The 14,267-nt window shown below is 37.2% G+C and overlaps 7 protein-coding genes across 7 annotated transcripts; 3 read left to right on the top strand and 4 right to left on the bottom strand.

Annotated features, from left to right (window-relative positions):
* Positions 1–112: 112 nt before the first annotated feature.
* Positions 113–1,333, bottom strand: BOP3 (Bop3p; the record flags this gene model as incomplete). Its single annotated transcript, XM_003677585.1, has 1 exon — positions 113–1,333. One exon carries the CDS (start codon positions 1,331–1,333, stop codon positions 113–115), a length of 1,221 nt encoding a protein of 406 aa, XP_003677633.1.
* A 795-nt stretch (positions 1,334–2,128) lies between these two features.
* Positions 2,129–2,944, top strand: MMS21 (SUMO ligase MMS21; the record flags this gene model as incomplete). Its single annotated transcript, XM_003677586.1, has 1 exon — positions 2,129–2,944. The coding sequence occupies one exon, from the start codon at positions 2,129–2,131 to the stop codon at positions 2,942–2,944; it is 816 nt and encodes a 271-aa protein (XP_003677634.1).
* Positions 2,945–3,208: 264 nt separating this feature from the next.
* Positions 3,209–4,942, top strand: PXP1 (putative indolepyruvate decarboxylase family protein; the record flags this gene model as incomplete). Its single annotated transcript, XM_003677587.1, has 1 exon — positions 3,209–4,942. One exon carries the CDS (start codon positions 3,209–3,211, stop codon positions 4,940–4,942), a length of 1,734 nt encoding a protein of 577 aa, XP_003677635.1.
* Positions 4,943–5,892: 950 nt separating this feature from the next.
* NCAS0G03970 (uncharacterized protein) lies at positions 5,893–7,725 on the top strand (the record flags this gene model as incomplete). Its single annotated transcript, XM_003677588.1, has 1 exon — positions 5,893–7,725. One exon carries the CDS (start codon positions 5,893–5,895, stop codon positions 7,723–7,725), a length of 1,833 nt encoding a protein of 610 aa, XP_003677636.1.
* Positions 7,726–7,856: 131 nt separating this feature from the next.
* Positions 7,857–8,123, bottom strand: TIM9 (protein transporter TIM9; the record flags this gene model as incomplete). The annotated part of the gene is made up of 1 exon (XM_003677589.1): positions 7,857–8,123. One exon carries the CDS (start codon positions 8,121–8,123, stop codon positions 7,857–7,859), a length of 267 nt encoding a protein of 88 aa, XP_003677637.1.
* A 218-nt stretch (positions 8,124–8,341) lies between these two features.
* On the bottom strand, positions 8,342–9,145 carry URA3 (orotidine-5'-phosphate decarboxylase; the record flags this gene model as incomplete). The annotated part of the gene is made up of 1 exon (XM_003677590.1): positions 8,342–9,145. The coding sequence occupies one exon, from the start codon at positions 9,143–9,145 to the stop codon at positions 8,342–8,344; it is 804 nt and encodes a 267-aa protein (XP_003677638.1).
* Positions 9,146–9,446: 301 nt separating this feature from the next.
* Positions 9,447–13,895, bottom strand: GEA2 (Arf family guanine nucleotide exchange factor GEA2; the record flags this gene model as incomplete). Its single annotated transcript, XM_003677591.1, has 1 exon — positions 9,447–13,895. The coding sequence occupies one exon, from the start codon at positions 13,893–13,895 to the stop codon at positions 9,447–9,449; it is 4,449 nt and encodes a 1,482-aa protein (XP_003677639.1).
* Between the last annotated feature and the right edge of the window lie 372 nt (positions 13,896–14,267).

The raw sequence follows: 14,267 nt of genomic DNA on the forward strand, positions 1-14,267 counted from the left end.
ATTTTATCGAGGTTCGTTAGCATAATGTCTTTATTTTATATATATATAAATATATTTGCTTATAGAAGTGTATGTATTATAAAGTCAAACAAATATGAATAGTAAGTAATCTTTAAGCGGCATTCAATAATCTATTAACGGAACTTCCATAGTCTCCTCGTGGTTTTTGGATAGGACTATTATTATTACTACTAGCTTCGCTACAAGTTTCATCTCCATTAGTAGTGGTATTATTATTATTATTGTGGTTATCTACTGGAGTTTGCATTCTTTTGACAATAACGTTTCGTCTCTTATTGGATTCGTCGATGACATTCAAGTCAATAACACCATATGATGGCGATACAGCTTGCCCAGAAGTATTATTTGTCTTTGGGTTTAAAAGACTGGGGGCGGGCAAACATGTAGACCTAGCACGTTTATGCTGCCTCTTACCCATTGGTCCCAATTTTTTATTATCTGAGTCACCATCATTTTTATTACTGTTTTCAAAACTCAATATCGATACCATCTCAGATGGTATGTAAGGGCTGTTACTATTATTATTATTCGCCGTAGATGCGTTGTTGTTGTTACTGGTAGGTACCGGTGCCAAGTTTTTGTATCTGGGAGCCATATTATTTGTAAATGTAGTCAAAGTGGGTAGTGATAAGTTTCTATTATGAATAGTTGAGGTATTTGGATTATAATTAATTTTCCGTATGGGTAATGGTGATCCGAATTTACTTCTTTCCTCCATATTTGATTCTTCTGGGTTTTCCTTCAATAGAATCGATTCACTCAATGCTGCCACAGCATGAGCGCCAATCCTTGCCGGTGAATTTGTTCGTCTTTGGAAGGATGGTTTTGAAATATGTCTGGATGACGGGAGAGGTGAACTTAACCCATTACTACTATTATTATTGTTGTTCGGTATGGAAATTGGAGGAAACTTATAAACGCTTGGTTGGGTAGGTTCTTTCTTAATTCGAATACTATTTTGTGCGGGTTGTAAATCATTCGTTATACCTGCACTATTAGCAGTTCCTTGTGGGAGCTGGTCCGCATTACTAAATAAATTGTATATGTGGTTTGGTGGGACCCCTGAACTGGACGCCAATTTGAATAATTCAATAGATTTGGTAACGTTTTGTAGTTTATAATATTGTTGTTTTGTTCTCTCTTGTTCAATCTTCAAGTCCAAGGATTTCAAAACGGTCTGTTCAGGAAGTTCTCTTATTGACACATTATCACCAAAGATGGACTCCAGGAAGGATTTGGAAACACTACTGGGTTGTATTCCGGGGTTGGACGGAGACCTATAATGTACAGGATTATTATTGGGCGTGTTCATCAGGAAATGAGACGTCAATATCTAATCTTTGGTGCTTAAAAAAATGGGTGTTATGGTTGGTTCGACTCGAGGAAGTTGAATGCTATGACTAAGCTAAGCTGTGGTTACTCACCGCAAATACGTATGAATAAATGTTGCCAAGAAGTAGGAAGGACTTTGCCAACTTCGAGAAGATGAAAATTCTTTGTTTACCAAATTCCCAGCCCTGATGGTCCCGATTAGGGTTTGGGGGCATGCAGGGAGATCTTCCGGGTCTGCGGCACTTTCTGAGCCGGGAGTGACCCCGTTGAAGGAAACCACGAGACTGCGAGAATTTATCCGAGGGAGCACTTAGGTTTCCTAATCGGGACATCATTGACCGATTGGTTAATAGCGTTTTGCTGGGAAACCCCCAAAAGGGACACATGCATGTCACGAGATGTTTCTGTTTTCCACTCTGGGTTCCATCGAAGGAGAGGAAAGCCCTTATTTCTCTGTCTTCTCAAACGCTTGGTTTCTGTAGTGAGCTTTTGCTTCCTATAGGCGACGGTGACGCTCTTATACTCGTCATTCTAATCCACTTTCCTTGCAATTAACTTCCTGTACTTGGGGATCTCTCACGCGTAGTTGTTGTTGGATGCTAGATACTAACTACAATCTAAGGTAAAAATTGACTGGGGCAACTGACGCCTAAAATTACGACGCGAAACAGTGAAAACTGAAAAAAACCTAAACAAAATCTTGAATGAATAAAATACATTGTACGGTATCCTAACACTGCTATCTATCCACAGATAAACACGTAACCCGCCTATCATGTCTGGAGCTAGAACCGCACCTGAGTTTCTTCCTTTACATCCACAATCAAATAGACAGTTTCATGAACTGCATGCCGCAGACCTAAGTGCTGACCTGCAACGTTGCGACAAAGAATTCAATGAGTCTCTGGAACAAATAATTGACTGTGCGGACCCGAATACGAATGACCTGGTCCAAACCTTGAGTAAGACATACGAGCGTATGAATCAAGAACGTTTGGCAAATGCAAAATTAATTAAGAAGATCGATATTTTGAAGAAGGATTATAAATTAGAATCAGACAAATGTGAACCAATAAGTTTGGAGAATTGGGATTCATATTGTAATGGTGAGCGTCGTGCGCCAAGTTTAGTGGATATGTTTACTAAGATGAAGGAACCCAGAGCCACGCTGCCGCAGGAAGGAAACACATCTACTATCAAATTATTCAAGATATTCCCATATCTTTGGGAGGATCCAACTTGTGTGCTCCCTGATTTGACTAAGAGTGGTAATGAGAAGAGATCCAACCCTGATGACGATGATGAATTACAAATCGAAGGTGGTACCATCGAATTAGTTTGTCCAATTACATGTAAACCATATGAAAATCCATTAATTTCAACCAAGTGTGGACACGTATTTGATAAAGAAGGTATTGTAAATTATTTAAGAGGACATAGTTCTAGAGATTGTCCTCAGGGTGCATGTGGTAAGATTGTCACTTTAAGGGATTTTGTACCAGATAAAGTTATGGCTCTTAGATGCAAGATCGCAAAAATCCATAAACAACGTGAAATCCATAATAAGGAAGAAAATTTGGATACTTTGTAGAATGACTCGAATACTAAGTAAATGTATAATATATTCCATATATATATATATATATCACCTAAACTATACGTAGTTAGTCACAAATTAAACTAGACCTTTCGGAACCTTCGGCCCGAATTTCGGATCATCGACCAAATTTCACTTTTAAAGGTTCCAGGAACAAGATATAAACTTGAATAACACACAATAAGTTAGTTGGAAGACATATTTTTACCACTGTCAAGTTCATTAAATCAGCTTACCAAAAGAACAAGAACAATCATCATGTCACTTACGACTAAAGAAGAAGGCCTGACCGCTACTGAGTATTTTGTCTCCTTACTCAAACAATATGAAATTGATACTGTCTTTGGCATAGTTGGTATCCCCATTGTAGAATTAGCTGACAAGATGATCGAACACGGCATTAGATTTATTTCTTGTAGAAATGAACAAGCAGCTTCGTATGCCGCTTCAGGGTATGGATATCTGACTGGGAAACCTGCAGTTTTATTGGTTGTTGGTGGACCGGGTTTAATCCATGCATTGGCCGGTATCTATAATTCAATGTCAAATAAATGGCCACTCATTGTTATTGCAGGAAGCAGTAATAGCGAAACTGATCAAGTAGGTGGATTTCAAGATCTGGATCAGGTAAGCTTATTGAACAAATATGTGAAATATACGGTTAAATTAAATTCAATTAATATCCCAACAGCATTATTCAATGCCTATAATTTTGCCATTCAAAGCCCAATGGGTGTTACATATATCGACTTCCCTGGTAATCTAATAGAGGGTAATTATAAAGTCCAAGCACAACCTGCAACTAATCCAGTTTCAATACCTAGAAGAGTTAGATGTTCACCTGATCCAAATACTGTTAACGAGGTAGCTAAGTTAATCATTGAAAACAGTTCAAACAATGTCCTTGTCATTCTTGGGAAAGGAGCTGTAGAATTTCATAAGGATATTAACAAATTTATCAATACATTCAACTTACCATTTCTTCCTACACCAATGGCTAAGGGAATTCTTCCAGATTCACACAACTTAAATGTATCATCAGCAAGATCAAAGGCTTTAAAGGATGCCAATATCGTATTGGTTCTGGGGGCAAGATTGAATTGGATTCTTCATTTTGGTGAATCGCCCAAATGGAATGCTAAAGCCATATTTATCCAATGTGATAATGATCCATCAAATTTGGGAGTAAATAATGGAACTAATACTAATTTATCATTATTAGGGGATTTGGGTTTGACTGTAAACTCTTTATCTGATGCATTTTCTCAAATAACACTAAATTGGAAATACGAAAAGGGAATTTCTGATGAAATGAGAGGAATAATATTAAAAAACCAATTTAAACTGCAAGAAAAGGAACAACGATTAATCAAAGATAAAGATCTTTTAAATTATAACGTTGTTTATGGAGCACTAAGGAAATTAATGGATGAATCAAAGACTGTCCTTGTTACAGAAGGAGCTAATTCCATGGATATTGCACGTATATCGTTCCCCAGCTCAGTTCCAAAACAAAGGTTAGATGCAGGTACCAATGCCACAATGGGGATAGGATTAGGGTATGGTATTGCAGCATGTTTAAATGAATTGAGAAACGGTAAAAGAGGAAAAGATGTGATTTTAATTCAAGGTGATTCTGCATTTGGGTTTAGTGGTATGGAAATTGAAACGGCAGTGAGATTCAAATTGGGGCTTATTATAGTTGTGATGAACAATAGTGGGATTTATCATGGAGTCTTAAACTACAAGCCAGATATGACAATGCCTTCCACATCACTGTCCCAAAAATGCAGATATGATACAGTTGCAATTGGTTTAGGAGCTAACGGTTATCTTGTGAACAATATACAAGAATTAAAGCAAGCATTCACAAAAAGTTTAGATGACTCGAGAAGTAAAGGTGAAACAAGTGTAATAAACGTCATTATTGAACCGGGGAAACAAACAAAAGTGGCGTTTGCCTGGCAAAATAAGCCAACATCGAAACTATAATAAGATTACATACGCCTATAGTAATATATAACGTCATTGTTACAGGGAGGGATTAAAAATATAATTTAATAAACAGGCAGGTCCTCTACTGGATCTAATAAAAGTAAATGATTTTTAGCATTCAATTCATGTGGAAAACATTCCAAGATATACTAAAGAAGGCCATTTCGTTGAAGACGACAACGTCATTGCCCCAACACCTGTTAATGGTACATAAACGCGACGTTCATCGAGACAGCGTCTCAATAGAACAAACCTGATCAATAACTGATCAGGTCACACACACTAGTTCCCATCGTTAGGCTTACCATATTACCTAAAACTCCGTTATTTACCGCGTTGGTTCACCAGTGAAAACGGAGAATTGGCGCAGTGGATCAAAACCCATTTAGGGTGAAATCAGTTGGAACAGCGACGACTCCTACGACTTAGAGACCTGTTTACACAAGGAGGGTACCCTCCCTCAACCAACAGGTGGGAAATTCGGTGAAACACAGTGGAATCATTCCTTCCAGCCTGGGCTCGCTTCCTTCGGGAAGCTAGGCTCAGGTCTTTCCGTGAGGACAGCCTAGCCGGGGAACCGGTCTGCCTGGACGTTGTTATCAGAAATTCACACGGGTAACCGTGATGGGAAAGCAACGAGTGTTTTATTTGACGGGCTTCTGTTTACACAGTGGTCCAGTCTGTTGAGTGCAATCGTAGGACATGCCCTAGGGCTTGAACCCGATACCGATTACCGTCCTTGTCCCAACCCTCATCCTAATTTTTTTTGCCCTAATGTGTCACCTGTCTGTCTATCGTTTGTTTGTTTGTTTGTTTGGAGTCATTATAGAGCACCTGGACTTTTTTTTATCGTTTGCATTATTTCTTATATATACGGCCAGTGACAGATCTGGACAGAAACGGATGCCAAGCTTTTGTTCATAATAGCTTGCACTGTAGGCACAATAATGGCTCGTCCTAAATTAACTTTCAAACAGCAGATGGATGGGTTTCCCTGGACCCAATTGATTGTTGTATCATTGGTAAGATTCAGTGAACCCATCGCATTCACATCTTTATTTCCCTACGTATATTTCATGGTTAAGGATTTCCATATAGCACCAAACGATGCACAAGTTTCCAAATATTCAGGTTACTTGTCGTCCTGTTTTGCTCTATGTCAAGTAATTTCATCCTATCATTGGGGGAAATTCTCAGAGACTCATGGAAGGAAACCAACTTTACAATTGGGTATCATAGGTACCTCCATATCATTATTAATTCTGGGATTTTCACATAATTTTTATCAGGCTTTATTGGCCAGATCAATGATGGGTTTGCTTAATGGTAACGTTGGTGTCATTAGAACCATGATTGGGGAGATCGCCCAAGAAAGAAGACATCAAGCATTAGCATTTAGTACTATGCCACTACTTTTCCAATTTGGATCGGTAGTGGGACCCATGGTTGGTGGGTTTCTCGTGTTTAGGAGGGGAGGTGTGGAAATTGTTCCAGAATGGTTGCCTAGAATATTGCAAAAGATGGTGGCAGCCTTCCCCTATAGTTTACCAAATGTTGTCGTTTGTTGTCTCTTAACAGGTGGACTCATTAATGCAACGTTGTTCCTAGAAGAAACACATCCAACTTTGAAGAATAGAAGAGATTACGGTTTGGAACTCGGTGACTTCATTAAGAGCTACTTGTTCGGAAGGGAAATTAAGAAAAGACCTTGGAGACAATATGTCATTGGCTCATCTGGCAACGATGATTCCAATAGGGAGGACGAGAGTATTGATATTGAACAAAATAATGCCGAACCAACAGAAACTACACCATTTTTATTGGAAAATTCAGATAATGAGAGTAGTGAAGCTGATAGTGTTCAATCCATCGAGCATATCTTGACAAGAAGACAATCAGTCGGGTTAATTAGAACGTACTCAATACATGAGCCAACAGACTTACCAGTGACAAGTACGGAACTGGCACCAGATGGTTGTTCAGAGAACAGTATCAGACATCATATTTTCCATACAAAGGTTTTTTATCCAATATCTGTTAATTTCATCATGGCATTACATTTAATTGTTTACAATGAATTCTTGCCCGTCTTTTTGGCTTACGACTTGGAAAAGGACCCACAAGATCCAACAAAATTGGCTTCCAAATTCCCATGGAAAATCAGTGGTGGGATTGGATATGAACCAGAACAAACAGGCACTTTGCTTTCCACTACTGGTATATTTGGTTGTTTCGTTGTCATCTTCATTTTCCCCATTGTGGACCGTAATTTTGATTGTTTGAGTATCTTTAGGACATTAGTGAAATTATATCCAATAATGTATATTATGGTTCCCTACGTTGTCTTTTTGCAAAAGGACTCAGTACCACGTTGGTGTACTGTACTTTATTTGTATATGATCACAGGTACTAAGACACTATGTGGCGCCCTATCATCACCACAAATTATGTTGTTGATTCATAATTCAAGTCCTTTACATTGCAGAGCTGTCATCAATGGTGCTACCATTAGTATTCAAGCATCTGCCAGATTTTTGGGTCCTCTCTTTTGGGGTTATATCATGTCATGGGCACAAGAAAATGACGTCGCTTGGGTTAGTTGGTGGACTTTAGGGTTTATATGTTTGATCGCATTATACCAAAGTTACAAAATTAGTCCAATTGATGAAGATGATACTACTGGACTTGAATCGGAACCAGGAACCACATCTGAGGAATGTACACATAGACCATTATTACACAGGTCTAGTTTGAGCAGTTTAAGTAATAAGCGTCCTTAAATTCATATATTGAGGTACCTTTTTTTTTATGAACTGAAGACATTATAATTAAATCAACATAGATTTTGTAAATTTTCACATTTATTTATTTTAAGAACTTATGTACATGAATGATTGCATATAGAAGTAGATCATTGAGGTCCTAAACCTTGACCTAAAGCGGCGTTTTGCTCTTGGAAACGTTGACCAACACGTTCACTATGTTTCAAAAACTTCTCAGAACATTTCAAAATACAGTTTTGCTCCTTACTGGTCAATTTAGATGAGGTGAAGTCATTAACACAATCTGAGAAACATCTTTCCACAAGATTGGAGTACAGACGCATAAAGTCCTTCATTTGTTTCTGTTCCACTAGTTTCTGGAAATCTTGTTGTTCTCTAGCATTAAGGGCATCCATTTTGTCCGATTATTATATGTGAGTTCTAGCAGTAGTTTCTTTTAAAGTCCCGTTTCCTGTACCACCATCATAAATCATGAAGTCGATAAAGAATCATCGCTTTAATTAGTCAAATTTTAATTTGGCGATGATCGTGCGGGTAAGCTTTTCACCTAGTGTCGCAATTTATATAAACGATAAATAATATTTTACAATTTGCTATTTATAATAGTAGTTGTTTATGCTGACTTACCACATCTCTTCAAGTATGCCTCCCATCCGGCCTTTCTGTAACGTTCACCTTCCACTCTAGGATCTCTTCCTTTTCCGAACAAACCTCTACCTACAATAATTATATCTGAACCGGTAGATACAACATCATCAACAGTTCTGTATTGCTGCCCTAAAGCATCACCCTTATCATCTAATCCAACGCCGGGTGTCATAATCAACCAATCAAATCCTTCATCTCTACCACCCATATCCCGCTGGGCAATAAATCCGATAACGAATTCTTTATCAATCTTTGCCATTTCTACAGTGCCTCGTGTATACTCACCATGAGCCAAAGAGCCTTTCGATGATAATTCAGCTAGCATTAATAAACCTCTGGGTTCCTTGGTGACTTCAGATGCAGCTTCCTTTAATCCTGCAATAATACCTGGGCCAGTTACACCATGAGCGTTGGTAATATCTGCCCATTCTGCAATTCTATATACACCAGATGAATATTGTAATTTGACAGTATTACCAATATCAGCAAATTTTCTGTCCTCGAAGATCAAGAAATTGAATTTCTTAGCCAATTCTTTCAAGGGCTTGACAGTTCCCTCCATGGAAAAATCAGTAAGGATATCCACGTGCGTCTTTAAAAGGCAGATGTATGGACCAAGAGTCTCTACTAGTCGAAGCAGTTCCTCAGTGGTACGGACATCGAGTGACGCACAAAGATTGGTCTTTTTGGCCTCCATTATATTGAATAGCTTAGATGCCAGGGGACTTGGGTGAGAAGCAGCTCTTTGGGTATATGTTAATGCCGACATAATTAACTTTTTATTTCAGTATTTAATTTATTGGGTAACGGTGTAATCTATTTGATACTCAAAGGAACGACATACGAGGAACTCTTCTTTTTATAGGATAAGTTTGATATATTTCTTTGATTTAGATTAAATTGCGAAGTTATTCCTCTTCGGGGAAGACCGAATTCTGGTTACGTAATCATTTTGGAGTCTGACTTCTCGAAATCAAAATAATAATAAGTTGAACGTTGAAAGTATTCACGTATACATGTATGTTACATTTCATATCTATAAATAGTTCCTTACATTAAAGAGTTTTTGACTATGATTCAGTTAAAGGGTTCTCTTGTGGTTCAGAAATGTTGGTGTCAGATTCAATATTTTCGTGAACGCTTTCCTGTGGACTGACTGATTTGTTGAAGTCCTTCTCAATTTCTTTCTTGCTTATGATCAATTGTTGTAACTGTTTCTCTATCTCAGGTATTTCCACGTATCTGTTGAAAATGTTCAAAACTTCAAGAAAAGTTTCGTTAGTGGTTATTTCCTCCTTAAGGTAAAATAAATATACCTTTGATATCACATCTAATAATCCTGTCAAAAGTTTTACATTATTGCCTGGGGCTCCTTTAGTAGATTCTAAAATTGGTAATAATCCTCCCTCCAGCAATTCCTCCAAACCCAAGATGTCCTTTGTAGGTAAGTTTAATTTTTCAGTGAGGAAAGTTTCTACAACCTTTAAGGCGTACAACCGAATCTCTTCACAAGGATTTCCACATTGATGAGCAAGCGCTTGGATAATCGTAAATATTTCTGTCTTTGTAAGGGGTATCTTCTCCACATTATTGTTGTCCACCAAATCTGAGGTCAATTTAATTGATTTAAGTGACAGTTCCACAAATGACTCATATGGGTTAACATTATCGATCTCATGACCGCTCTTGATTGAACGGTTATATTCCTGTTCCCAACGGCTCCCGATGGACCCAATAGATGATATCTCATCCAAGAGACCTAAAGCCCACATAAAATTCTTATTTGTCAAAAAATTACAACTTGTGGTTATTGATGTTTCCATATATTCATAAAGCATTAATGTGTTCTCCTTGAAGGATGCAATCATTCTCAACAATTTCCAAAACCCTTCGTCTTCTAACATTAATTTCTTGTAGTTATCAATCTTGGTAAGCGCTAACAGTCTTCTAACAATTTCCTTACCTTGTTCACTAACAAAGTACTTTTGATTATAAAGATCCTTTTTAGTTAATAATTCATCATTGATCAATGACAGCAGATTATCCTGTTGTTCATCTAATAATGAGATTAGAAGAAGTTTATACGTTAATAACCTACGGTGTGTTCCTTTCTTGGATCCAGCCAACTGTGATAAAGAGATAATCTTTTGTAGGACTACACTACCTAGTTCGCCTTCATCTTTACAAAATGCAATGAGCGCAGTAGAAATTTCAATTAAAAATAGTAACTCCGATTCAAAATATCTATTATTGGATTCACTTTTTTTGGTTTTGATTGCTTCTAAAAGAGATTTTATCAGCATAGGGGTTATATTTGTTTCATTTCCAAATATGGATGACGAAATATTACTGGATTTAACACAGTCGAAGGCTTTCCTAGCATAATGAATTTCCTCATCTGTTGGTTCCTCATCACCCTTTAAATATGATGCAAAAGTGGATAATAGCCCTTTACTCTCATGTCCTCTTGTAATTGACATTTCTGGTGCTGGCTTTGGTAACGGTCCTATTTTCAAGCTAGCCTGTAAATCTTGGAATATGTCTGGAGATAGCAGTAAGTTCTCGTAAAGATTTAATATAATTTTTACGATATCATTCCATAATTCAGGAGAAATCAGATCAACTTCAGAATTTCGTTGAATGATTCTAAATAAGACCACCGTACATAACTGACCTTTGAATGATCTTCCCAACCTAATAATACTACCACTTACTGGGAGTTTATCACCACTATCTTCTAGAGTAATCTCAACGAGAGGCAGCATATCACTGTCAGTGGAATTCTTACTAGGACTGCTAGTCTTGGAGAGCAAAGTTGTAAATTTGGCAATATGGCGTAAGATTTCGTTGTATAAATTCTTAAAGTTAAGGAAGGCAGCGATGGATGAACATTTGTCAAGACTGGTTAACATTCTACTGGAGATATGATCATCAGATGCAACTTTATAAATCTTGAACAATGTGCTAACAATGGAGTTTCCGACGTGCTTGAAAATGGCTTTATCAAAATGCAATAATTCAACAGGTGATAGCTTGTCTATGATGTTTGTAGAATCTCGTTGAATTTCGGTCAATACAGTTGTTGAGGAGATCAAATTGTTCCAAGCATCTTCAAACCACCTTTCGTTACCATGATGTTCTTCTGGCATAACAATTTCTTTATCTCTAATGGAACAGTATATTCTATCTAGATACCAATGTGGGAAATCTTTTTCATTACAGCATCCTCTAAGGTTGCCTGAATAGTCAGCAAATGACATATGATCCTTCACTTGAGGGTTATGTAAATCGGTGTTCAACATGATAATAGAATAACTCAAAACAAATACAGAATCTGAATCAGGTTGAATAGACGCTAAATCGTCAACTAATTCATTTTCAGCATCTTCTTCCTTATTTGTGCCGTCTTCATTGGTAGCCGCAACAGTTTTTGAATCTGTCACTACCAACTTAGTAGGATCATAGTTTTGACTTTCGACATAGCGAGTAGAAAACGCCTCAATGATTCTTTCAATCTGTTGTGATTCACCAGGTAACCTAAATTTAGTTAATAAGATTCTAATGGCCTCATCGACTCTCAAGTCTTTGAAATCGAATAGCTCGATAAAACATTTCAATAGTGGTATTCTCTTTGGATCACATAGCAATAACCCAATAGTTTTTTTATTCATACGAGTATTGTTCTCGAATAAGAATTCGGCAATGTCTTTATCAGAATTAGATTTAATAAATCCTTTCTCTATTAACGCTGGAATTCCAATCTTCGGTTTTTCATTGAATAATTCAGCACATTTGATAAATTCTGTTTTCCTCTCTCTTTGTTTCAAAATTTCAATACTGTTTGTATTCTTTAAATAATCATCTTTAGAAACTTTTTCCATATGATCAAACATATCATCTACGAGAGAGACTAAACCTTCAAGACAAAGTGGTGGGACACTATCTGTGGTAGAAATTGCCGCTTCAGGCAAAGATAATTTTGTTAATGCCTTAATAAAGTTGACTGCAATGTCCGCTCTCTCCAGATTACAGTCATAGTTAATAAATGTGGATGTGAAGAAGGAAGGAGATCTGGTCCAAAGAATGGAAAGTTGTTCGATGAGTAATTCTTTGATAGCAGCTGGCTTCCTGGGAGATCCATTATCATTGGAATTATTTGAAGATTTCCCATCTGAATCATTGGTACCTGACGAATCGTCGAGTAATATGGTAAATATACGAGATAATGTTAGTTCAATTTGCATGGGCAGATGATTACCTAGGATAACCACCAAACTTGTAAATAGTTGTAGCGTAGCTTGCAATAGGGAGAGTCTATTTGTATTTTGAATAATGAATAAAAGACATTTGAAAATTGGATCTGATATTAACGTAAATAACGGAGGATGGAGTGGAATTTTATCACCTACAATTTCAACGATTGTATTTATTAATTGTAACCCAAAAATTCTAGTTGAATTGGTATGTTTAGCTTGGTTCTCAGGGACAATCAATGAAAGTAACAGGCTCAAATACTGTTTAGTAATTGGTAAACCATATTTATCTTCAGATGCTTCAGGTGCAGCTGTTTCAATCGGTATTTCTTCGGGGGTGTGAGTTTCCTTAATTAATTCGTCAATCTTTGGTTTCTCATTATCTTCATTCATGTTCTGTACGGTACTGTTGTCTGTTTCACCATCAATTGCTGTGTCCGTATTTTCCTCAACGGATGCAATAGACTCGTTCGATCCTTCAGATCTAGTTTCCTCTGCAGCAACACCAATGACATCGTCTTTCAAAGTGTTTTTACTGTAACCTTCATCATTGATGTATTTTTGAGCAGAATAAGTGGGTTCTAAATCTTGTAAGATGGAGAATATTTTCACAGTGATAGATATCATGGTACTTTCAGCAGCGTTCCTCAACACATCCGATCTTCTCTTATTACAGGCTAAGGACATAATAGTTTGTACCATTTCATACATGATGGAATCGGATAATAAATCACCGTAGGGAGAATTCGTGATATCATGCAATAAGAGGACAACCTTCAATAATACAGAATCATCGGATATTTGTTCAGATGTTTCAAATCTACAATGTGTCAATGCGTTCACAACTTCTCTATATGCAGTGATGTAGTTCAATGATGATTCATCAATGATTTGTAAGGTAAAGAATTTCTGTAGAGAGTTTAAGGCTAACGAGGTGATGTAACCGGAAATGGAGCTTGTGCTTACGATCAAAAGAAATGGTTGCAATAGAGTCAAAGAGTCAATTCCTTCTAATGATTTCAATTTATTCAACATAAGACGAAGTTGAATGAAACCTGATAGTAGAGGATCATTATTTTTCGTTGTGGAGAGATTATTGAAAGTATGAGCTAGTGATACATCTTGATTACTAAAAACTTCACTACCGCCACTTAGTAATGCAGCAACACCAGATGTCTGAGATGTGTATTTAGAGTATTTCCGCATGGCTGTGGAAAGTGTAAGGCATTCCTTGATGACTATGGTGACGGGATCTACCGCTGTCATTTTTAGAGTCCTTTAGTATGGGATTGCGTGTGTAACAAAACAGGCAAATGCTTAAATCTAAAACCAAAGTGTTGGCTTTCTAGCTAAACAATATATCGTTGAGTGTGTCACGATAGTCTCTGGGGAGTGTCTCTTTACATGTAATTTACCTCTTATGATTGAAACATTGTTACAATTTGGTTGTGATTGAATATGCCGTTAGTTCACTCCGGGTAAAAAATATGTCATAATATGGGCTAGGCAAATGAAACACTTCAAGACTATTGAGAAGAACAATTACACTACATCCAGAAGTTATAAGGGCAGGGAAATGCCTTGAATATGTTGGGAAACAATGGGTGCACTATTACAGAGGTTGTCCTTTTATTTGTT

The sequence above is a fragment of the Naumovozyma castellii genome, chromosome 7 (genome assembly GCF_000237345.1).
Source record: "Naumovozyma castellii chromosome 7, complete genome".
NCBI classification, from domain to species: Eukaryota; Fungi; Ascomycota; class Saccharomycetes; order Saccharomycetales; family Saccharomycetaceae; genus Naumovozyma; species Naumovozyma castellii.